The 26,121-nt window shown below is 37.2% G+C and overlaps 1 protein-coding gene across 2 annotated transcripts in view; it reads left to right on the top strand.

Moving 5' to 3' along the window:
- ANO2 (anoctamin 2) overlaps positions 1 to 26,121 on the top strand; it is a 192,552-nt gene that overhangs the window by 26,050 nt on the left and 140,381 nt on the right. For both annotated transcript variants that reach the window (XM_040596853.1, XM_040596855.1), the window contains 6 exons: positions 13,199 to 13,297; positions 18,576 to 18,727; positions 19,976 to 20,030; positions 20,906 to 20,954; positions 24,314 to 24,369; positions 24,623 to 24,664. In XM_040596853.1, coding sequence (XP_040452787.1) covers positions 13,199 to 13,297; positions 18,576 to 18,727; positions 19,976 to 20,030; positions 20,906 to 20,954; positions 24,314 to 24,369; positions 24,623 to 24,664 — 453 coding nt within the window. The remainder of the gene's footprint in view (positions 1 to 13,198; positions 13,298 to 18,575; positions 18,728 to 19,975; positions 20,031 to 20,905; positions 20,955 to 24,313; positions 24,370 to 24,622; positions 24,665 to 26,121) is intronic.

Below are 26,121 nucleotides of genomic sequence, written 5' to 3'. Positions count from 1 at the left end.
AAGTTATATAACCAGATCTGGATCTGTCTTGTTACTGCTATTTATACTACTGTTAGGGCGTACGACAGATGAGAATCCAGTGTGTTCTGAATAAACACAGATGAAAAAGATGGTTCCTGAATTACCAAGATTATAATTTGAATGTATGGAAATAGAACAAAGTTGTCAAGAAAAATTGCAGTGGGAATACAAACAATCAGTAATATGTGCTATCCTCTCAAACTTTGGTAAATAAGATCTCCATCTGACTGAAGAACTTTATGGCTAAAGACATTACAATGCATTTAAATTATCCTTCACCAAAAATGAAATATTTGTGCAATATAAGTGACAGTGAGGTTATGTAGTAATGGAAGGCAAAGATGTGATTTTCTCTATTGTTTCTTTAGTAAACCAAAATATGCAGTTAACTAACTTACAAGCCTTAGTCTCCTCATTTCTTATAGTTTGCCAATTACTGCTTAAATCTGCTAATATTTTTTGGTTGCTTGTTTGTTTTTCTTGCTCCCCATTTTGCAGAATAACTCTGAGTCTCTCATCTCAGAATACTCTGCCTACTGCATGCCAAGAACAAAAGATCACAAAAAACTTGTGTTAAACAAAACCCTGTATTAGATTGCTTTGGTGATGTCCCCTGGAGTTTTGCTTGAGATGGCTATGTTTACTGAAGACTGCCAAAACAAGTTTAAAAAAAAAAAAAAAAGAGGCAAAGCAAACAACCCTCTCTTTTTTTCTTTTAATCTCAATCCCGATATATTCTCTCTGACAAATTTAGACTTGATGATATCACTTGACATGTGCTCACCTCTGAACTCTTCATATATGTTAACACTTACTGAACCATGCCAGACATGTGAGGACAGTGAATGCTGTAGCAGTTTCTGTTATGAGACTGTGTCCTGAGGTTCTTTATCAAGCAAGCAGTCACTGAAGTCCTTAGGAGCATACCCTACTGAGGCACGCAAAACTCAGCATAATGTGAGTTTTTGTTACAGGAATGAATTCCTATATGTTCAGTACATGTACCCACTTAAGACGCAAGCTGAAGCGTGTGACACTATCAGGGCTTTAAAAATGATAGCTAGATTCTGCAGGCATTAATAACACTAGTATACTGAGAATTTTTTCCCCATTGATTTGAGAAAGCTTTGACTTAGGATAGTTACTCATGAATACTGATGTATAGAAGGAAATACATTGGAGAGTAAATGCATTACAGGGCATGCCTAAGAACTGCAGTGCCCAACCTACAGGAAAGATTTGGCTTGAGCATCCTTAGACTGAGCAACAGGCAGATCTCACAGACCTCTCCGGAGAGTGGATGGCTTTAGCCACACATTTGGGTGTTCTGTTGCTCAGTGTATCTTCCCATTATTAAATCACAGCCTAGCGTAGTGTGTACGTGGCTTTGTTACATAGCATCCCTTTTCTGAACTTTAAATATTTATCAGAAAATAATAGTTTTAAATTAATTTTTTATCAGAAAATAATAGTGCTAATACTATTCAGTATGGCAGAAGTATAGGAAAAATATGGCAGAAACATACCGATGCAAAGGTACACAGATGATCAAGGTGATGCAATATATATATATCTACATTTTAAAAAGACTGTCTAGGTGGAGGCACGATGTGATTTTCTTTGAGTGCTGCTGATGTAAAATAAGCAAGAAGATTTATGAAAATGATAAAAATGAGGAGTACTTCCAATGAGGCATAAAATGAATTTTAAGATGTGGATGAAGGTACTTACTACTATCAGTGTATAGCACCATATTTATTAAAAAATCTGGTAGTGATTTCCTGTAAATTTAAATTTGTATAATACTACCAGGTTTGGAATAACAAATCTTACGTTTTTGCTTCGCTAATTCATTTCCCTCAAGGCACAAAAAAATTTGGCATTGTATCAGGTTAATATTCATATTCTATATTGTATCTGCTCAGTATCTTTTTCATACTTCAAAGGTGTAGGCCCACTTGACCCTTACAACTCCAGAAGCGATTTGTTCAACTTTCTACCTAAATCTTCATGTTTCGATGTCAACCCCCACCCCCAAAAAAATCTTACTAAAATGTGTTTTTGTTGAATGCAGTCATGAAATGTATTGGAGAACCGACAACTTCATATTGTGTCAAGCTTTACCAAACATTGTGGTAGTAACATTTGCTGACAGTTTGTTCTTAGAATTGTAAAAGAAATTGAAACTCACACTTGATTTACAATGATTTCTCCGCTGTCTTTTTTTTTTTTTTTTTTTTTTTTACCTGACAGACAGCCGGTCAAATAAGTTATATAGTTGATGGCTAATCCCTCTCTAATTTTTGTGTTACAAAGGAGCAAACTGGCACTTGTAAATCCTGACTGGCTACTGCCTTTTTTTCGTGTGTGGAGTGATTCCCAGTTTATGGTGATGGAGATGAAAGATAAATCAGGCCAACAAAGGTTATGGCACATACAAAGCAGTACTGCTAGCATGGATGAATGCAGTATGTGTTGCAATAGGTGTTCTTCTGATATCTACTGGGTGATTATCTTTTGGATCATAATTTTGGGGGGCTGAGACTAGCAGTATAGACAGGAGAGATACCTGATGTGGTGATAGACTGTATTGAGGTCTGATTTTCAAAACTATTGATAATTCATTGCATTCTACAGAGACCACTAGAAAGTGCTGGCTAAGTAACATTGCAGAAAATCTCATATTGTCCATTTACTGGCTGATTTCAGTAGTGATTGTCATGCCCCTGTGGGAGGATATTATTTCCATCCTAGATACCACATTAGCTGGGAGAGCTGGATCTCGTAGAGCTCTAGAAATAGTATAATACTGCACTTTCCATCTATGAAAGAGGTATTTCTTGGACACCAATTCCCAGCCTGTTTGCCAAGCTTCTCATGTTAGGCTCAGCTGCAATGTTTTAAGCAATTATTTTTCTTTGTTTGATGGTTTGTTCAGATTGTAGGGCTGCTGCTGCTGTTGCTGCCTTCTAATCATCTGCAGGGCCTGCAAGCATCCAGCAGAGCTTATCAGCTTGGCCTCCACACTTCATCTAAAGCATGCTTGTGCCTCACTGGCTGGCAACTGCTTCTCTAGGAAGCCCTTGGATATAGGGAATTAGTCCCAGCATCAATGTAGCTCTTTTATACCGCTGCTGGTGCTGGGTCGTTGGAAGTGCAATCTGGTTCTTTGCATTAGGTGTGTTTAGAAGCACAAAAGAGACGTTCCTACCTGAATTTAGCTGTCTTGTTTGCTGAAGAAGTACAAGAAATGCCATTGTGCTCTTTTGCAATCTGTTTTAGCCCTTCCTGACACTTAAAATGAATAATACCAGGATTGGAAATACAATTTAACAAGAATCAAAAACATCATTGTTGCAACTAAGAGCAGTCAAGTACTGTCTGGAGATGGGATGGGGTCCCTTAGAAAACACTTGCTTTGAAGAAGTTTAAGTTGTAACATTGTCAACATAGGAAAGGTTATTTTTTATACTTAATGTTGTGATTTTTTTAGTGCCAAAGTGTAGGAAAGGGAGATATACTGACAGTGACCTTTTCCAGCACCATTTTCCCCATCTAAAGTTAAATCCCATGTTTTCTAATCCCACCTATAGACAATAGCTGTCTAGACTTTGTAGCCTTCAAATTACTTTTTGAGCATTGATGTATCTTGACTCACCCAGTCTGAGATCTTTTGGTTCAAAAGAGAAACAACTTTCCAAAGCAGCCATGGAGTATGCTGTACTTCAGTCTTGTTGCTACTTATTCCTGTTGAGAGCTACCGAGAAAAGAACAATTTCCCTTGTACTATGCAATAAGAGATGTAGTTTTTTCTCAAGTAACCAGAGTATTGGGACACATACCAAAACAACATTAGCTTTCCTTTGGTTGATTGATGAAGATGAAAATATTTCTGGCCCTTAAGTCTCAACAATAAAATAAATTTACATTCTTTTCCTTGTGTTAAGTTCTGTCTGGATTTGTTCCTCCTTCAGTCAGTGGTCGCAGATTCCAAATTAACTTTGATCTTTTCTCCTTGCTGATAAACCAGCATGAGTCCAGACTCTACTGTGTTCAACTTTCAGGTCATAACCTTTAATGATGCAAATCTAAATAGCTCTGTTAACTTGGTGTAGCTGTGCCAAATTACATCATCTGAGAGCCTGGCATGGTAGTCTCATTAAAACATCAGAAGGAAAGCCATTGCATCATAATCTGTATTATTTATTATAAACTAATCACCAGATTGTAGCATAACCTGAAGACAAAGGAACTGGTCAGTGGTGAGATTATGAACTAATGATTCTTGAGTCTCCATTACTCTAGAACAGAGGCGCTGCAGTGTGTGATATGGCAGGGAACTCAGGCATGGTGTGAGCACCTACTGAGAGATCTCCATCAACCAGGTTCCACTGCACCACTGAACAGAGACCTGCAAACCAGCCCCTTTTGTAACCGGTATGGAGGTGACCCCCATGACAATAGTCACATATAGCAGTCTATAATCTGTCCGAGGGTGAGGCAGTTATGTTACTTGCCGTGTATTATTTGGCTATGCAGTTAATTGAAGAGATGATATAGGAAGTAGGAGGACAGATACTGGGGAGAAAGAAAGGCCTAAAGTCCCTCTTATTGGATTTGGCATAATAACAATAAAATGGTCTTGTTGTTTGAGACAGTCCGTCAATGCAGTATTGTGTATCTAACAGCTACAATGGTAAAATGTTTAGGAAAAAATAGGAACGGTACAAACTTTTATGACACTTTTACTTTGATGTTCTCCTGATGACAGCTACTTTCAGTGCAGCTGATTTCCCCCACTGCCCGTAGTTTGTCTATCTAGTAACCTGCTGTGGGTCTCTACTCCAAAATCTGGTATAGTTTCTTCTTGAAACTTAATACAATTTTTGTACCCACAAAGTCCTTTGGCAAGACAGAGGTACTACCCACTGCATTAATATCTGTGTCTTGTTTATTTTGAGTCTGGCTCCCAACAGCGTAGATTGGCTTTGTCTGAGGCCCCTTAGTGCTTGACCTGAAAGAAAGAGCAGTCAGTCCATCCACACCCCCTGTCCTTACCACACGTGATTTTATAGACTTCTACAATGTTTTCCTTAAGATTGCTCTTTTCCAGAATGGTCTCAGCCTACTGAGTGATTCCTATATGGCTGTCATAACAAGGCTTTTAGGGTGGTTGTTGGCCTCCTCTGATCCCATTTGTGGTCTAATTTATTTCTTTGGAGGTGAGAAGACAGGGACTGCACATTGAGTTCAAGATGGGGATACAGCATGGACTGCTATGTGTTAATATTTTTTTCTTAGTTTCTATTCATTTCCTAGCGGAACATAATGTTTACTTTATTTCTTGAGTATTACAAAATGTTGAGCTGTTATTTTCAAGGAACTTTCTGTTGCAACCCCAAGATGTCATTACTGACTGGTATAGGCCAATTCAGAGCCTATTATATGTGAGCATGTTACATATGAAAATGGTTTTAATCCACATATATTGTTTTATATTTAGTTACATTTAAGCTTTTCTACAATTTTTCTTAGTCTGCCTTATGCTTGCTACCCTGAAAAACTTCATCCGCACAGTTTGTCTTCTTGGTGCTTATCTCTTTTACCAGGCCACTTATGATGATGCTGTACAGTGCTGACTCTGCAAATCCCCTTTGGTGACTTTTTTTTCCAACAGTGCAGGATCTCCTCTTACCCAGTTTCCTGTTGTTTAACCAATTATTCATCCACCCCTTGGACCTGTTGCCTTATCCAAAATGTGTCATGTGATGTTACTGTGCGACTGCCAGTGCTTCTTCCGCTTCTTACACCTCCCTGCTTACACCGAGGCTGTAACTGTCCAGGGAGGTTTTGAATTCTCTGCCAGCAAACAAGCCAACCAGACACTTTGATTATCTTAATCTTAATCCTCTCCCAGTCAAGCCACTGCAAATACAGGCAACCTTCCTTTTACTGCTACTGATCTTCGGTGAGAGACCTCTAAGGGAGACACTGCCCTGGAAAGGCTTGTGGCACATGAATAGGAGAACATAGTAAACGAAATACATTTTTACCATCTGTTAACACTTTTAAATTAAAGTAAACCCTCCAAAATATTTTTTTCTAAGAATGAATTGAAATTTAAATCTTTCAACACAAAATTAAATCATCTTTTTATATGCTTGTTTGTTAACGTCCCAGATCAAGCGTTGGATGATGAAGCAATATTTTAATATTTTAAGGTGCCATTTCTCTGATTTTCAGTTTGGTATCCTAACTACTAGTGGGTGTTTTTAGTTCCACCCACCCCCCTCCCTTCCTCTTCAAATTTGAGCCTGCTGGACCCGGGGCTCAGTCTCTATCTCATTAATCCCCCTACTGGTAACATGCTTGTTATCTGGCCTAAAGATTGACTTCCGTGATCTTGCTGCTTCATCTGGAAAATTATTTAGGGTATAAATCTCTGTGCAGATTAGTGTGTCTCATTCCCTCAAGAGGAATTACATTTTGCCCTTTTTAATGTTAACTCTTTGGCCTCAAGAGTTTGTTGATTTTATTATTGATAATCAAGTTTGAAATGATGTATTTTGCAGAATATTGGCTTATTTGCTAGCTAATTTGGCACTGAATGTAACCAGGCCAGCTGATTATGTGTTTTTCCATTGACACTGCCAAAATATAGGAGGTGGTAGCGTAGACACACTCCTGCCTTCCTTTTTGAGGAAGTCTGATTTGGATGGGGTTTTTTCCAATTTTGCATTTTATTATTATTTCTGGTTTTCTTTAGTTTCAGAAGATGTATTGAAATTGTGATATGCTTTTGTAGCAAGAAATTTGTGTCATTGACATAGGAGAAATTTGCTGATAAAGTTATTCTAAACAAATAGGGATACTTTTGCCTTACATTTGAAAGTCACATTTTTCATGCTGTAGTAATAACCAGAAAATGCACTAACTTTTAACTCCAAAATTTGCATTCAGAAAGAATTGAAACTGAGTGACAATCCTGACATATTTTTAACTCACGTCCATATAGGTTCTTCATTGAGTACTGCAGTAATGTAGAGGTCTGTGCCTTTTTTTATATTTGGCAGACTTAACAATCTATTCTACATTTGTGCTTGAGTTTCTAACAGCTCATTTTCATTATGTTGTGTGCCATAAATATTTCCATCTTTTTCAGGGGAAGCACGCCTGTGTTTTTAGGCTTCCTGTATCATCTTCCATTCAGGGACACTTTCTGTCTGTAGATGAGTGGGAAGATTTTGGTTGGAAAGGTAGCAACTCCATGAAGAAACATTGCAAAGGATGTGCAAAGTCAACTGTTTCATTCCACAGTGCTTTATCTAAGGAATTAAGGTTCTACAGTTTCTTTTAAAGTGTTTTAGCCAGATTTTTCATTTCAAGGTGTTCTGTTCTTTGCTTATACACAATAGCACATTTTTAAACTGTTTATGTTCAGAGGAGAGAGTAGCAGAGTAAAATAAACGGGACATTAACACCATCACTGTTGGTAGAAATGGGGAAAGTGAGAGGCAAACTGTCAAGATGCGTAAATTATTGCAGCTTTTCTTAAGGTCTGAAATTTGGACTTGAGCATTTCTGCTTCATATATTGTTGAGCAGCTAAAAATAAACATAGCTCTGTGAACTAGATGGAGTTTACCTTTGCCATCAGTGAACAAGTCTGTGCTTTGCATCTTTACACTTGTGCTATGTGTGACTAATTTTCTGTCAGGAGTGCGATAACTTCTTGGAGCAGTCAGGGATCGCTGCTAGTTATTTGTAACACCGTTGCAAAAGAATCTGCAGGCATTAATGAGAGTCTTATGATGTTAGGCACCATACAGCCGTACAGTAAGGCGTAGCTGTACCCCAGAGAAATAATGAAAATAGAAAAGGGGAAGTTTGGCGAAAGGTAGAGGGACTACAGTTTTTGAGGGAAAATGTAAAAATTATAAGATGTGTAGTATGGCTACTGTATGCAGCCATACACTTATTTGTTTACTGTATTATTTGAGCACCTCGCAATCTGTAACATATTTGTCTTCACAAATGTCTTTTTATAGAGGGAAGTTCCATTATCTTCATTTAATCAGTGACAGAAAGAATTATATTACTTGCCTATAATTATATAGGTAACGCGAGCAGGGAATTGCTCTGGACTGACATCTCCATGTTGAGGCACTCTGGGTCTTGACATCTCACCCAGACTAGTATGCTGCCCTTCCTTTTCATAACGTAACCGACACAGGCTTTGATACGCATACTTTGCGATAAACTGATTTTCTATCTTGGATACAAAATACTAAGAGCAGCAAAATGCTGATCCTTCTACAGATAGAGATTCAATACTTTTGGCAAAAAATATAGACCCTTCTACAGCCACTGTCTGAATCTGGCAATGCCGTGTCATTCTGTCCTGTGTACCTGTGCCAGGGGGCCAACAGCTCAGTGTTTGGCTCAGCTGTCGTGAAATGTATGTGACCAGAGTTCTGTGATAGTAACAAGAAATTGTGTTTTATTTGCACTGTCACATCACTTTGTTATTTGCCTTCATTTCCAGGGCTGGTATCAGGAGAGCAGACAATTTTGAACAATTGCATTTGCAGGCGTGACTGATCCATTTGGTGACGGAATAAATGAGAAGATGATTACTTTTACTGAGCTACTAGGACCTGTCTTCTTTTTCCTCTCTACAAACTGTCTCACTGTTGCTTTCCTAGTGTGGCTGGTATTACCAGTGTCAGCAAAAGATGTCTGATTATATTAACTGAAGCCATTAGAAACTTGCTGTCTGTATATGTCTGGTATTTTTCTGTCTATTTAATAATCACAGAAGGATAAAAAGTTTAAGGCCCGGATAGTTTGTCCTTTTTAAGAAGGAAGTTTACGTGCTTCAGGTTTTATAATTTATGCCTTTCCATTTCCTATGTACATTTTTTTAAATCAAAAGAAAGAACAGCAGTTCCCTTGGACTCCCTTTGACAGTAGTTACACTTCTGTTAGGCTTTTTTTCTACTTTTCAGTGTTTCTCTTTTCTCCCTATTAAGATACACAGCAGAAATCTATTTCTTTGAACAAGGATTTTAAAATAACTTATTTTCTTTAATATGTATGCTATACGTAGCTGTATTACTTTCATATAGGATGATCAATGAGTGATTTCATGACAAGGAAGTAATGAGAAAGACTTACTAAAATGTAGCATTTAACAATGAATTCTTTATTTGCAGAGTTGCTAGGAGCAATATGCAAACCGCAACAATTCCAAGGCTCTCCCAGGGTATAATTTATTGGTTTTGTTCTTTTTATTGCGTTGACTGTGACTGACAAATGTGATACCTTTAGCATCTTATGCTTTAGCTGATATTAGAGGTGTCTAAATAAACTGTTGAGAACATATCACCTTGAGGTGACACGGCTGACACAGGACAAACGGGTTGTCTGAATGAGGTAAGGTGGGAGTCAAATTGGCCTGGCAAAATAATGGTACTATGAGAAATCTTTGAGCTGGACACACAAAACTCCACCTTTTACATGCCGTGCTCTTACAGAGCAACAGGACTTCTCCACAAACTCCTCTGCAATAGGAATGCTTCGTGGTGCATCCCCTCAGTCTGTGGCTTGTCCCTGCAAGGGCTGGAACCGAGAAGCTGTGAGCTAGAAGAGATTAATAAAAACATTCTAGCTGTGTTATAGTGGTTCAAAAATATTCCATGTTACAGTTGGGCAACAGTAACTGTCAAAGTGGGTGAGAAACACCGATATACCACTAACTTTAGAATGGCAAAATTCTCACTTGAAATCTGACTTTTGTAGAAAACTAAGTTCAATGAAAAATCTGAATTTTGGGGCAGAGAGTGCTTTGCTACTTAGTCTAGCCTGTTACGCTTGTCTAGCCATGTTTCAGAACATTCAGCTTTTAGTTAAAAAGAATAATAACTTTTTGAGCTTTCACTAGTCAAATTATAATCAATAGGACATTCTTTATATATATCTATATGAGAGTTTTCATACTTATACTTTTTTTTTTCTGCTATGGCTTTGTTAAGTTTACAAGAAGTATTAGACTTGCAATTGATGCAAGTGCTAATGCATTTTGCTTTTTAGGCATGAAAGACAAGAAATCTCCTTGGAGAAATCTGATTTTTTTCAGCCTATACATTTTCCCTATGTCAGAAAATAATGCAATATAGACTGCTTTAAGTAAAGTCCTCCTTGAAACTACTAGGAACATATAATAGACTGAAAGAAATATCTAATATATTTCTCTTCATGTGCTGATTGAAAAGCAAATGAGACCTTCCAGATTTTCTTCCATTTGACTTTAATGCTGAGTTTTCCTATTGAAATGGGAAAGCCCAATTCGACTTTATAAAATAGAAAAGAGGCCAAGATATAAAGATATCTTGAATAATCCAGAACCAACTTATTAAAAAACTTCCACTCTTGAAACTTAATGGAAGAACTCTGTAATATGGAATATAGATTTGATGAAAAAAGGATCATGGGAGCAACAAATCTGTTTGTCATCTGCATAGCAGTACTTAGTCATTTGAGTAATATAATCAAGGAGTACAATGATACAGACATAGAACAATGCAGGGCCAAGAATAAAATCCTGTGGGACATCAGCTGTAAGAGAAAAAGGACTTGATTAATGGTGGCTGTATTAAATAACAAATTAATGGTCAGACAAAAATAACTTCAGCCAGCACAACATGTTAGCTTTAGTGATACATCTAGAGTACAAGAATAAGCAATAGCGACTGAATCTTCAAAATAGAAGACTGACAACATTTCATTAGAGCAAATATTAAATTGTATTCATGAAAGCATGTACATTGATCATTTCAGGTGATTAACCAAAAGTCACCATTTAGTGGATGACTCCAGTAGACAGTTATAAATCCACCCTGGCAATGAGAAAAACAAGTTCTAACTTGTAGTAATGTTTGCAATACAATAAGCACTCTGGGAATAAGTTAGTTGAACAGTCTTTGCCAGACAACTGGAAGCAATGCAGGTGAGGCCTTGAAAAGTGGGGAAAGGAACCTTACCAGTGGAATAGCTGGTATAGGTTTTTATTTTGGTGGCTCGACAGAAAACTAGGTAGATGGTTTACCCCTTAGGATATGATATGAGATTAATTTTTTTAAATGTATTTTAAATTTCTTTGATTAATTTTAATGTTGGAAGATGTGGGAAGCGTAGTTTTTTAATTCCAAGCTAAATATTCAATGGTTTATTGTTCTGCATTTTTTGTTTATCGTACAACAGGAATCACCTGGTCCTGTTTTCTCTATTTACTTTGCATTAGTCTTTATTAAAATGATCTCAGTTGCCCATTTTGGGGTGTTTTTTAGGGCTTTTAAAGATTTTTAAGGCTCTGATTCCTCAGCATCTGATATCACTTCATGAACAGCACAACTTTCCAACATATTTTTGTTCAAATATGCAAAGGTCGTATTCTTCATCTGGTCTTTTCTCTCAAATTATCTGACTGATTTTATTTGCAATCTGTGGAGTCATATAAGCGTGAGCTGGAAACAACCAATTAGATCAGACTGTCCGTCCTCTTACCAGTGTGGAATATAGTCCCCCAGACAGAGGACACATGCTTGATTTTAGCCAAAAGCTAGAAGAAGCCTCCTGATCTTCACCCACTGAAATTTAAACTCTCATCTGTTATTAATCTGTTTTCAGCAAATGATTACCAGAACATCTGCTGATGCCCAGTAAATTTTTACTTCCTTCTCTTAAAGCTGACTTCCCCAGTGGACTGATGAAAGAGACATTCTGCAGCTCATTCTGCTCTTTAAAATAACATTGGTCCACTGAAGAAACGTTAGCTGAAAGTGATTAGTGATCTTTGTAGTCCATGTTGCAGCTGTAAGGGGAATAAGAGAAAAATGATTGCAATAAGAATAGTGGGATTTCCATCTAACTTTTTTTTTTTTAAATCAGGGCAAATTATGAAACATTCAACAAATGCATGTTTGGTGTTTACATGAAGTTGTAAGCATTTATACACTTTGAAAAGATTTAGTATCAGTTTCTAAAAAGGTGATATTCTAATGTGATATGATACAGCTTTGTTTGGAAACAAATTATATGCAAAACAAGAAAAATATCACTGTGGCTGTGAGAGGCTTTTCTAAGGTAAATGTGCTATAGTATTCTCTTAGATCTATACCTAAGTTTAGATGGCAGTTCACATATCTGTTTAAAACTTTTCTTAACTGAAAGCTTTTGAGAAAGAGAATTCTCTTGGAATCAATTTCCCACAGAAGATGATGCGTTTCCATGGCTATGGCCTATGTTCCCAGTTTTGTAGAATTATGCTACTTGTTGATTATAGTGACATTAAGCTATGTCCATTAACATCCTTTCTCTGTGCAACTGCTTGTGCTTATAACCAGGCAACTACTCACAGGTGTGGCACCTGAGTTTTGCATTTAAATCCAACATGCAACATAGCTCTCTTTCTCATCAAGTTGGACACCTGGCTTCAGTTTTCTTGTCTTGCTTCTAAATTTCAGGATATATGAGGGACTGCAGATATAAGTTCATGCTCCCTTGAAGGGAGGGGACTGTCCTGAACCTTACACACATATGGGTGGGAAAATGTGAAGTACCAGTATGCACTAGCACCAAAACCCCAACACACACAGAGCTACACAAAGTTCATTAATCTTAGGATTAATCAAGCCTTTAAAGTCTCTCCCTGTCCACTTCCATGTCCTTCCCAAAATATGTCCTCCTATCCTCTTTCTAATCTCCCTCCTAACTTTTATTCCCTTCATTTCCACAATAAATATTATTTTTTTCTGTTTTGGTCCAGATGGGCACAAAAGCCCACTAATGCAGCCAGGCGACTTACAAAATACCTGAGTGTAGAAGCTGTAGCTGGAGGTTTCTGGTTCACATGGTTCCAAAATCTGGAACTGTAGCTTTCTGTCTTCATGGTGCATACACAGCTACACTGTAGGCAGTAGATTGATGGGTTTTAGAGTGTTGGGAGATGCAGCTTTTAAAGAAAAGGTGACTTTTAAGCCCAGTTGTAACAGAAGCTGGTTATTCACTGTGATGGCCTCTTGTTGCATGATTTAGTTGGAGCTGAAATCTTCAAACCTTGTTACTGTATTCTGATCAATAATGTTGAAATACATGGTTTTCACCATTTTATGTTTCAGAATAAGGGCCAAGGATTGAGTTTTGTCCGCATACATGCACCTTGGCAAGTCCTTAGTCGAGAAGCGGAATTCCTTAAAATAAAAATGCCCACCAAAAAGGTAAGTATGTTCCACTTTTTAACAACTAGTTGCATGCCTGGAGGAGGGGGGATCAGAATGGTGGTTAAATGCATAGAAGCCTATAGAATGGCTTTATTTCAAAATCAGAGCAAATGAACTGCAAGGCTTATTCTTTCACATTACTGATTATTTAGTGATGATTTAGTATTCAGAATCATATTTAAGATGGGATTTTCAAGGGGGTTCTCAAAGGCTGCAGAGGCAGCTGGCTGGCAGTCTACAGTCAGAAGAGTGATGACAGAGTTTAATTTTAAGGAGGGCTTTGGAAGCTGAGAAGGCAGCAGCTGTTGGGATTTTCATCAAGGAACTTTCCTCAAGGTGAGATGCAGTACAGGAGACAGCATGATAGCTGGTCGTTGCCTCAAGGTTTCTCCAGTCTGGGGTGCCGAGACTGTTTTGGTGGCATCAACAAGTTGGAGACTTCAGACTTGCCTATTGTCATTAAAACTTTGGCTCCTATCTTCTTTAGAGTCTGCTTTCAGCAAAGTTGCTGGCAAACATTGTACATCCCAAAGTTTGTGGTCCTGCAATGTTTTAGCATGTTTGCTAACAACTCCATTGAAGTCAGCGGAACTGCCTTGCACTTTCAGTTAGTGATACTCATCAGTTGCACTGAACATTTACTTCATTACATTGTCATTAGAATTAAAGGACAGACCAATTTTATTTTTTTTTCCACAGGGCTATTTTTCTTTTTTTTTTTTTCTTTTTTTTTTTTTTTTTTCATATTTCACCCAGCAAAAGCTTCAGTGTTGTTCACATTTCATGGTGTTACTGTCACTGTCAAAAGCTTGGCCGAGCTGATCTTGCATGCTCTTACTGTGCTGTGTTTGCATCCCTGAGGAAAAAAATAAAATAAAAAATCGGGTTACTTCTAATCAATCTTTCAAAATGAGTAGGTTTTGGACATCTGTAGCACTTCTGTCCTTTCTAGCATATTGATGGATGTGTAGGCTCTTGCTGAAATGGACCTACATATTCAACTTCTGTCTCTGAACCCTTCGCAGCTTCATTCCTTTTGTGCATTTTTAGTCCTTGTTCATTTCTCCCTCCTTCTTCCTTCATAGGAATTTTCCTCTCCTAGATTTTTGCAGATGCACTGAAGCAAATTCTACAGCATTTTAAGTGACGAATATTGCCACCACATTGTTATTGAGTTAAAGGCCTGTCCAGGAGCTGGTAGTCTCTAGTGGCTGCCCTAGTCATTCATGAACAGTTCTGCATCCTCTTCTCTCCTCTGAATAGGAGAAAAAACCTGCACAGCACATCAAAAGGCCTTAAAGGCTGAATTATCTGGGGAAAAGACATCTAAAAATATTGACAGATTACATCATTTAACGACTATATATCATACATTATTTATAGCACTCTTTCCTTTAAAGCAACAGATTTCAATGAACAAATCAAGTCTGTGCACGCATGTTGAATGAGATTGTCATATAACTGACATACATTGAACAGTATGACAAATATTCAAAGAGCAAATGAATGAGCAGCCATTGATTAGGCAGCTGTGAAAAAAGTATTCAGGTTTGAACTTTTAATTTGTTTTGGTGTGTAGAAGATGAAATGAAATATGTCTACCAACAAGGAAAGCAGATCTCAAATTTCCTGAAAATTCACTCTAGAGTAATACATTTTTATATCTTAAAAGTGATGCAACATTTTTAAGAAGATTGCTGACAATTCTTGTTGACTGCATTATTTTTCTATTACCTCAGCTGTAGAAATGGAGCACTACCAGTGCACTACCAGAAAGCAAGTGTGACAGGAAAACTATGTTCATGTCTTATGTTTTTTTGCAATTAAAGACAGTTGGGAGAGGAATTTACGACAAAAAACAAAACAAAACAAAAAAAAAAACCAAACCAAAACAAAAAAAAAAAACAAAACCCACAAAAATCCACTTTGGAAAACTGAAATCTTGTGGTTTGGGGATTTGGCAATACAGGCTGAAAAGTTCAGCCAGCAATCACTAAAACCAAAATTCTATTTTGGTTCAGAGAAACAAACCTTTGTTTTCAAGACACATCAGGTCTTTTCTGTGATGCTATTTTTAGTTATTCAAATGTCCAATGACACCATAAAGAAAACATTTTCAGTGGAAAGTATTTATCCACCTCTAAACATGATTAATTAATTGCAAATTTTTTCCCCCAAAATGTTCAGTTAAATTATCTTTCAGGACAAATAACATGCAGGAAAAAGGTACTTTTCCAGCAATTTTAACTGTACATGTACTTCTGGATATGGCAATACACTTATTTTTGGTGAGTGAGAATGGGCAACACTCAAATATGAGAAACAAACAGGAAACGTTGGTCCATTCCCAGAGCTATGGTGGCTTGGGTATTAGTGAGACTTGGTGGAATGAGTCCCATGACTGGAGTGCTGGGATGGAGGGCTACAGTCTGCTCAGGAGCGATAGGCAGGGCAGGCGAAGCGGAAGACATGCACTGTGTGTTAGGGAGAAGTTTGACTGTACAACCCTTGCAGTCAGATATGTTATGGTTGAGAGCCTCTGTTTAAGATTAGGGGTATGGAAAACTACACAGATGTCATTGTGGGTGTCTACTATTGGTTGCCCAGCCAGGACGATAGGACCAATGAATTATTCTACAGGCAATTAGGAGAAATTTCTGGATCAGTTAGCCTTTGTCCTTATGGGAGATTTCAACTTCCCAGACATTAACTGGGAATACCATACTGCTGTGACAAGCAAGTCTGAGAAATTCCTGAAGTGTGTTGAAGATATCTTGTCACAAGTATTCAGTGAGCCAACTAGGAAAGATGCCCCCCTAGACTTGCTGTTTGTGAACAAAGAAGGAATTGTGGGAGATGTGATGTTAGGTGGCCGTCTTGGATATGGTGATCACAAAATTGTTGAATTTAAAATTTTCAATGTAATGAGAAAAAAGGTCAGCAGAGTTGTTACTCTAGATTTCAAGAGAGCAAATTTTAAGCTACTCAGTGAGTTAGCAGGGTCTCCTGGGAATCTGCTTTTGAGAGCTTAGGGGTTCATGAGTGCTGGTCAGTTTTTAAGAACCATCTTTTAAAAGCACAGGAGCAAGCAATTCCAGCATGTTGTAAGTCAAACAAGTGGGGCAGAAGACCAGCTTGGCTGAACAGAGAACTCCTTATGGAGCTCAAGAAGAAAAATAAATTGTATCATCTCTGGAAGCAAAGTCATGTTTCACAGGAAGATTATAGGGCTGTGGTTCACACATTCGGGGAGAGAACATGACAGGTCAAAGCTCAGCTAGAGCTGAAACTGGCCAGTTTGTTGTGTGAGACAACAAAAAGACTTTTTAATACGTGTTAACAGGAAGAGGAGGTCTAAGGAAAATGTTGGACCAACACTTGTTGAAGATGGTCACCTGAGAAATAGGGATGAATAAAAAGTGGAGACCGTCAATACTTTTTTGGCCTCAGGCTTTAATATTAATGATAGACCTTGGGTTGCCTGGTCCTCTGACTTGGAGGACCACAACTGTGGGAAAAGTATCTTTCCATTTGTGGTCACTGAATTTGTAAGGGACTATCTGTATTAGCTGAATGTTTATGAGTTCATGGGATTCATCCCAGAGTTAGAAGATGTTACAGCAGGACCCCTTTCAATCATCTCCTAAAGGTCTTGGGAGTCTGGAGAGGTCCCCACTGACTAGAAGTTAGTCAGTGTTCTTACAGTTTACAAGAAGGGTGAGAGGTAAGACCCAGAAAACTATAGACTTGTTAGTCTGATCTCAGTACGTGGAATAATTATCGAGATCATACCAGGTGCTACTGAAAGGCAGTTAAGGACAATGCAATCATCAGGCAGTCAATATGGTTTCACAAATGGGAAGTCCTGGCTAATATTTTATATCCTTCTATGATATTTCCTGCCCAGTAGATGATGAGAAGGTAGTAGATTTATTTTTTTCTGGATTTTAGTAGTTTTTGATAGTGTCCTTCACAGTATCCTTCTGGACAAGTTGTCCAGCTGTGAGATGAGCAGGTACATGATGTGCTGGGTGAAGAACTGGTTGAACAGCGGGGCTCAAAGGGTTGTAGCGAGCGGGGCTACAACTGGCTGGTGACCCGTCACCAGTGGTGTTCCTCAGGGCTCAATCATATGGCCAGTTCTGTTCAATATATTTATCAACAATCTGAATGCAGGGCTTGAATTCACCATTAGCAAGTTTGCTGATGATACTAAACTGTGCTGTTGACTGTCTGGAGGGACAAGAGGCCTTGCAGAGACCTAGGTAGATTGGAGTATTGGGCAATAATCAATGGCATGAAAATTAACAAGAACAAATGCTGGATTCTGCATCTGGTACGGAGTAGTGCCAGGCACAAATATAAATTGGGAGAGGAGTGGCTGAAGAGCAGCGCTGCAGAGAGGGACCTGAGGGTGCTGGTGGATGGCAAGCTCACCATGAATTGGCAGTGTGCCCTGGCAGCCAAGAGGGCAAACCGCTTCCTGAGGTGCATCCCAGTATAACCAGCTGGTCCAAGAGGGGTGATCATCCTGCTGTATTCAGCTCTGGTGCAGCCTCACCTTGAGCACTGTGTGCAGTTCTGGGCCCCACAATAGAAGAAGGGTGTCAAGGTCCTTGAATACATCTAGACAAGGGCAACGAAGCTGGTGAAAATGCTGAGAGGAACATCCTGTGACGAGGACATAAACTCACGTTTGGTAAGATTGTCTGTGTTTCAGGAAAAAATACCTTCATATCCTTGAGAAGCTCCCTAGCACTTCACAGCAATCTGAATCAGCAAAAGCTGTGGGTGCTTGCACTTCAAACTGACACATAGCCATCCTCGCTTCTCATGGAATGTGATGTGCTGCCAAACCATACTAGCAATTATTATCCAGGAATAATTTATTCGGCTGGGGAAGTACAACTGGTAGCAGGTAAAGGTCCTTCCTGCTTTGTCTGCTCCCTCTATTCCCAGTTACACAGTCGAATTAATTACTCTGCCTTTCTGTCATCTCCCTGCAGCTTCTGTTGTAGTTAGTAGGGATGTTTCTTGTTATTAACAATTCTGCGCTGAGTTTTCTTCTGGAAGTAGCTTGTGAAGGACAGGAACTTTTTAGTACTGAAAACCTTATGGAATCAGGTGCTTGCTGTTATGTGGAATGTATCTTCAGGGAAGGCATTTATTTTAAGTACAGATTTAAACACAGATATACAGCAAACTCTATCTTTTTTGGCCATTGTAGTGGATTTTTGGAAGTGCCATGCTAATCTACAATATTTTATTTACTCAGATGTATGAAATAACAGAAGAAGAAGGGATACTCAAAAAGTTAAATGAAATATGGTGCAAATTGACTGAACCTCTGCAACCCCAGGTGCCACGACAAGAAAATACCAACATGAAAAGCCTGTCTTACCCATTTTCCAGAGAGAAAATATATTTGTGAGTACTTAAAATTGTGATAAACAATGAAGAAATATATAACTTATTATTGTAGTGTTGTCATTTTTTCAATCAGTATTTCAATCAAAATTCAGAAATTCGTTATTTCTGGAAATCCTGAGGAAATATCCAAGTTGACAGTTTATTCCTATGTAATATTTCCAAGTGATAAAAGCATATGTCTGCATAAAACTAAATTTATTGAAGGACAAGTAAATAGATCTAAAGTAAATGAACATGCATTGGCTCTGAGTAAAGTTTCAGTGGATTAACAGAAATCTAAGTTGCAGAGACTTTCAGTGTCAACTTCCTTCTGCTGGATAAGGCATTGGAAGCAGTGCAACAAATAAAATATCCTTCTTTTTGGCTTGAATTGTAAAAATCCTACCACCAAATTGCTGATTATTTGGTTAAGGATATTATTGCCTGTTTTGGAAAAAAAAAAAAAAAAAAAAAAAGCTAGTAGAAATCTGATAATATTTTTCCTCTTGATAGATTTATTATAGTAATGAAAACTTGGCTAATAATATGCTGATAAGGAATTCTTAACACCTGACCTTTCACTCAGGATAATACTGCTGGGCCCAGTGTGACATTAAACACTCCTTTTTTCCTCATGGATGTGTATTTGTATTTATGTCTGATAAATAAAAACCAGTAATAAATATAATGACCCACCACATCATTTATTGTACTGACAATTTTGATTAATACTGAATACAAGTCAAATTGATTGAGGGAAGTAAACTGGGAAGCTAATTTCACATAAGATGATCTTAAGGTTTAAGGGAGTGAATAATTTCAGTGGACCAGTTATTTGAATGCAAGTGAAATGTTGACTGGTTAGTTGCCTGGAAAAGAGCAATGAACATCTGCATTACACTAGCTGAAACTTAATAACATAACCTCAGAATATTATAGTGGTGAGAGTACATTTTAAGGAAGAAACTAGAAGGTCATAGTGTGTAAATAACAGGAAGCTTTTCTTACCCAAAAAGGCATTTAGTTAATACTTTTGCGTTTTTATGTCCACCATCATTGTAATCCAGGTATAACGCTGAATGACTAGGTCTTAAATAGCTCAGTCTATTATGCTGCTCTATTTCATCTATATTCCCTTTAAACATCTGTTTTTCTTACTTGCTGTGGTTTCTAAATGAACTCTAAATCAGAATCTTGCATGTTATCTTACTTATAACTACCATGTCTAAAAACATAACTGATTTTTCTTTTCTCTCATTGTTTTAGGTATAACATTAAAGACAAAGACACTTTTTTTGATAATGCTACCCGCAGTCGAATAGTAAGTGAACAAAAGTTCATTTTCATATCATTACTTGTGCTGAATGGTATTTGCTTTAATAGTGAGTGTTGGTAACTACTTTGCTGATTTCATTGGTTTACACATTTCTGTGTTCCTGGAAAACACTAAGCACTCATAAGTATGTAAGAAATACTCTTCTGGAGCTGCCCAGTGGTCCAGGAGTAGGAGATGTTATGTAGAGAAACACAGCTACTGATTCATCTCCATTGTTCAAAGCTGTTATTAAGCCATACTTCCTAATCTTTAGCTAGATTTTATTTCATAAAAGGACCTCCTCTACAATCCTACAGTAACTTAGCTTCAGCAGTTTTTGGTGAAAAACCTGGTGCCGTGTTCCTGAGATTCTGCTAGATCTCCAGCGAGTTGGTCAGGCAAGATTTCTCATTACATAGGCAATGCCAACTCCTCCCTAACATGCTATATTCACCCATACGTGGGTTTCATAGATGTAGCATATTTACTGATCACTTCATGTGCATCTTGATGTTATACTTCCAAATGTGAAAGCTAATGTGTTTTTACTAAGTCATTTTTTAGTGTGATTTTCTTTGATGTAAAATTCTCATTTTAACTGAAGTCCTTATATTTCAAATAGTTTTATAAAGGATGTGACACAGCAGGATTTAACCTACAAAAGTTAGGGCAGGTAAACCACTAGTAAGACTTGCCATAGCATTTTTTAAGTGTTAACTAGTTCCTCAAGTCATGCATTTATATATGAGTGAAACATATGATTTAAATGTCTGTGCAAATGCATGCTTCCAAAGACTCTTCTTTTAAAGTTTTGTTTTATTGCTAGCTCCGTGATGAAAATAATGCTAATTTGTGTGTTATATGACTGTTCTTTTCTATAGGTACGTGAAATTTTGAAGCGCACACCTACAAAGGCCAGAAACAGCATGGGTAAGAAAGGAGGGAAGATAATGGTATATGTTGTTTTGAAAGGAATTGTTTAGGTATCTTACAGATTATTTTTCTAGCAGAACACAAAAGTATGCTGGCATATTTTCACAAAAAGTAGAGATTGAAATCAATGCATTTTCTGAGGAATAAAATCAGACTTTCTGGTCCATGATTTGAATAGGACATGGTAATGGGAGCTTGCTTTCCATTTCTACAGGTGCAGGATTTGGCACATAACTTGCATTTCATGAGTTATTATAAAATTGGATTTGATCATTATATGGTCTACTTTTGAAAATTCAGATGTCAGCTAGTGTATGTTGTATTATTTCTACCAAGAACATAGTTTTCTGCCATTTCAATAGAATAATACATTTTTCCAGGTTATTTTTATCACTGCAGCTTTAAAAACTATGTCCATGAATTGCATAGTGAAATATATGACTTAATGAAGACTGTCTTGAAAATACCGTATGGTACTTTTGGGGTAACCCTGAAATATTTGGAGCTTTTGTTTTCTTGAGGTTCAGAACATATACAAGTGTACTTATTCTCTTTTCTCTACTCTTTTTCTTTCATCCAATGTGATATCATGGCACGTATTTCTCCAGTGGTGAAGAAGTGATAGTGCTCCTTGTCTGGCATGTTTTCTGGAAGTCCTTCTGTAAGCTTGGCCACTTATGTGCAGATCACAGCGTCCTAGGGTAATGTGCCTGCAAAGAATAAGTGTGCTGTAGCAACAGATTCCTGCACAGCCTTGGTGTAACTTTGTGCAGTGAAGCTGCAGTAGCAGACTTCTTTGGTACAGCGTCTGGAGTGGAAAATAGATTAATTTATAGTTATATTAATTTAAATAGTTTCCCTGAAATAGTGGCAATTTTTAGAAATCCAATTATATATATATCTATACAAACCAACCAACCAAACAAAATACTTACTCTTTTTCAATCAGAAATACTTGGTTTTGTCAGTACAAACATTTAAATTTATGATTATTACACTGTTTCCTTTAAAAAACTGAAAAGATGGTTGAGAAAACGTCAGGCACTCTTCATTTCTAAAACGTTGTTCACTTGGTGTCTGTTCACTGTTTGCTCTGTGTTGTTCTGTTTTGATCGGCTCAAAAAACTCGAGTGGGGCAGTAGAGATGAATGCTGTCTTGCTGGGTTGCTCCAGCTGGCATCCAGGGAACTCTCTTGGTGACTGGGGAGACCATGCTTTCCCTGGGAGCTGCGGAGCCTGGGCAGGTACATGTCTCCAGAGTGCAGGATTTTAGACACGAGGCAGTGTAAGGTACATAAAACAAGAAGCCTGAAGTGCAGCAGGGTCACTAGGCCTGTTGAGATAAAAAACAGCCCCCAGAACTGACACTTTTCCAGGGGATCCAGAGAGACTGTGTAGAACCTGTTGAAGCTCTTAAGACTTTGCAAGCTGTTGGGCTGAGAAAAAGCTTGAAAGAAACAATAAGGAATTTGTCCTACAAGGACACAGTAGGAAGGAAAACAGCACTTTCCTAAGGATTTTTTTTTTTTTTTTGCCTCTTACTTAAAGTTTTCTCTATTTTGATAGCTTGCTCTGGTTTATGAGTGTAATGCAAGCCACCATTAGAGATAAATCACTAGTAGTGATTTTTCAGGCATTTTTTTTTTTTTTACTCTAAGGTGAAAATACAGGCTAATCCACTTCAAGCTGAAGTCAGCTCAAGATCCCATTTGATATGAAGCATTTTAATCCTCCTGTCCTTCCCATCGTCCTGGCCCATAGCCAAAACGCAATTATGCATTGCATTTGACCTACATTCATTAATTGTTTTGGACTTCTGAGATCCTCCCCCCAAAGTCTTATGCTTCATATGTCACTAAGGTTTTCCCATCTCACTGGTCTGAAGACTTAGAATCACTCACCATGAATGGTTTAAAAGATTTCTTTAAACGTCTTTGGTTTACCGTGTTGGGGTTTTTTTGTGTTTTTTTTTTTTTTCTTCATTATTTCATTACTTATTGTGCATAAGAGGTAGACCAGTGATGTTGGAAGTACTTATAGCGGTCTTTGGTTTTCATAAACTTATGCTTCATAAAATAATAACAACACTTGAAACGCATTTGCTAGTTGGTATTTACATCTGAGTAAGGTTGAATCTGATGCCACTTCTATGACATTATACAAGGAATGCATATTTTCCTCTAGCATAACTCTGAACCATTGCAAACTTTCCAAACATGGAATGGTTTTGGTGGAAGACTTGACATCATCCAAACATTAAGATTTCCTGATTCTATTAATGCATGTAGTGATAAGGGTATTCGCCTTTGTACGAAGGAAGAAATTTATTGGTAATTCCTATCTAGCATCTCTGACCAGAGCTTTTTTTTTTTTCCCCAAACATTTCAGAATGATAGTTGTGCAATCTGAGTATGGAATTTTTTTTCATCCCCAAAGACAAGCTAGCTGGTTACTTTTACTGGCCATTGAAAGCAAAGAGACCTGGAATAAACTACTAATCCTAGCTTTAATTGTCATCTTACGGAGTGTTTGTTTTCACCTGCAGAGATTGACGACAGAATGGCTACAAAGTCATGGGTCTTGAAAGTCAGTAGTGGCCTTGTGTACATCTACAGGTGCTGTAGTCATTAGCTGGGGATTTGGTTGCTAAATCCCTTGTAGCATGTGGTCACTGTGATAGTGCCATGTCCCTGTATCTTCCTGTACCTTTGACTAGGCTTCCTCTTTGCAATCTTCAGGACTCAGCAGTTTTTGTCCTGGTGCATCCAGCTTTCCAGTGTAACCATGAATTTGGTGAGCACAAACTGATCTAACCCCCACAAACAGGAGCTGTTTCAAATTCAAAAGGCTGGCCTTATGTATTGATATGAGGAAGGGTAGAAAACAAAGCACTTGGTTCAGTGAAGATGAGACCTGATCTGATATTAGTCAATAGATAGTAAGAGTTACTTCAATCACAAACTTCTGTCAAAGTGGTTTTTTTTGTTTTGTTTGGGTCTGTCACTGGGGAACCATGGTTCTGATCATTGTCAAGCTTCAAGAAGGACTTCCCAGGTACTTTCCTTCTCAGACACATGCCTCTTTGCTATCAGGATGAGAAAGTGGTTAAAACAATCTTTGTATCGTACTGGTTTGCTCAAGAAAAAACATCATATGGAAATGAGCCTTTCGGTGGCAACATGTTTTCCATAGCCAGGTACTTCTAGGTTGGTATATACTCATCTTGACATGATTTTGAATACTTTAAGTAATGCAGCTCAGTTCTCTCTGTAATGTCATGAAGTGAAATCTGTAATAATGTTTTCTATTTAACTGTGCTCACCTATTAACCATCTTTATTTTTTTTTTTCTTTTAGGTATTGGCACATTAATAGCAAACAATGTTTATGATGCAGCATACCCACTTCATGATGTATGTATATACTACTGAAGGTCTAGTTCTCTGTATCATTTAGATGTGCATAGACATTAATGTTTATTGCCTGTGACAATGAAAATATATTTTAAGATCTAAATATAGTCTATTTCTAATATGAAAACACTTACATAAGTACATTTAAAGTTGTGACCTAAAAGTAAAATAAACAATGTAGGAACAGCTGAGCGATCTTTTATTGGATTTTATAGTTTTTTACATCAGTTATTAAATTATTTTTGTTCTCTAGGGTGAATATGAAGGCCAAAATGGTGACATGAATGACAGAAAGGTAAAATAAATTGCAAAATTCATTTCATATTACTTTTAATGTGGTAGATATGAATTAATATTCTAAATGCTATTGAAAAGCATTAGCCAGTGTTCAGTCAAGTAAATGTTTTTTTACAAATGTGTATATTTTTTACATTACTTTTGTCCTGTACTTCTGCATATAAAATTCTTTTAACAAGACTTTTTTTAAAGTCTTCTTCTGAAGTATTTCAGCAAATTTAATTTGATATTTACATCTTGAAATGCTCCAAGTTTTGTTGCATAGACAAAATTTTTTCAACCTGTCCGGAAGCAAATGTTGTTGAATAACTTATATAATTATTTTTTTCTGTAACCAGATAGTACTACAGAACAATGGTTACTAGAGTAAAACATAGTTGTATTTTTCATTTGATTGTGCATTCAGTTGAATATAATTAAATTTCTAAAACTCTGCCTCCAATTATTTTGTAAATAAAAAGTTTCTAGCTATCAAGACTTTTGAAAATATATCACCTACTATCTGCACAAGATAAATAGATGCATAATCAAACACTGTGAATTCAGATTTATTTAATACATATGCTTACTATTAGAAATGAGCCAAGCCATTTAATTACTGTAATTCATTAAGATCCATTCAATATTGTTCTCTTTGCTCATCTTTTTCCTTTATATACAAACAATAGGATAGGAAATGAAGAAAGGGAAAATTGTGGGGAGGGAAAGAGGGGGAAGGAAGAATGAAGAAAAAGAAAATGTTTGGAAGCCTAAATTATTTACTATACTAGAAATTAAATTGAATATATTCTTGGTGACTTGTAAATTATTTCATAGATGTGTTTAACTCTGTGGTATTATATGTTGGTATGTGCCATCTGTTGCTTGAAGGAGAGGTAAGAAAATGCAATTAATTTGGCAAAACACAGTGTAGTTCTCAAGAGTGTAATTGCTACAGATGATTATTTGATGATTTGAAATGAAGACTGAGTTCATAGGTCATACAAATAAATCTGATTTTTCAAGTGCTGGGTTTGTAAAAATTTGAAAATGTAATCTTTGTAGTTTTAGGCAAATAGTGTCAACATTCAGCCACTAGATGTCTTCATGTGCCATGTACAATTTAATTTATTATATGAACTGCGGTAAGCAAATGAGACAAAGCTGGAAAATGAACTATGAAGAAACTTGTATATTTATGTCGGTTATTATGGACTTTCTGTTCATGAAGAAATTGTATACTCTGCACTTGCAGAATTTTCTCTGAATAAGTAATTGTGATACAGTAATAGACTCTGAAAGTCAGCTACATAGTTTACTTACTTACAAGGCTAGCAAAATTTTTAAAGAAAAGTAAATGAACATTAATCAGTGAGGGAGGGGATATTGGGTACTGTGAAATAGGGGGAAGAGGGCCTAAAAGGTCTAGTGTCTGGAAAAATATTCACCCTACTAGTTGTATTTTGTGCTGCCTTC

The sequence above is a fragment of the Falco naumanni genome, chromosome 5 (genome assembly GCF_017639655.2).
Source record: "Falco naumanni isolate bFalNau1 chromosome 5, bFalNau1.pat, whole genome shotgun sequence".
In the NCBI taxonomy this organism is placed as follows: Eukaryota; Metazoa; Chordata; class Aves; order Falconiformes; family Falconidae; genus Falco; species Falco naumanni.
Note: the sequence above shows the minus strand (reverse complement) of the source record. Positions and strands in the feature narration are given on the sequence as shown.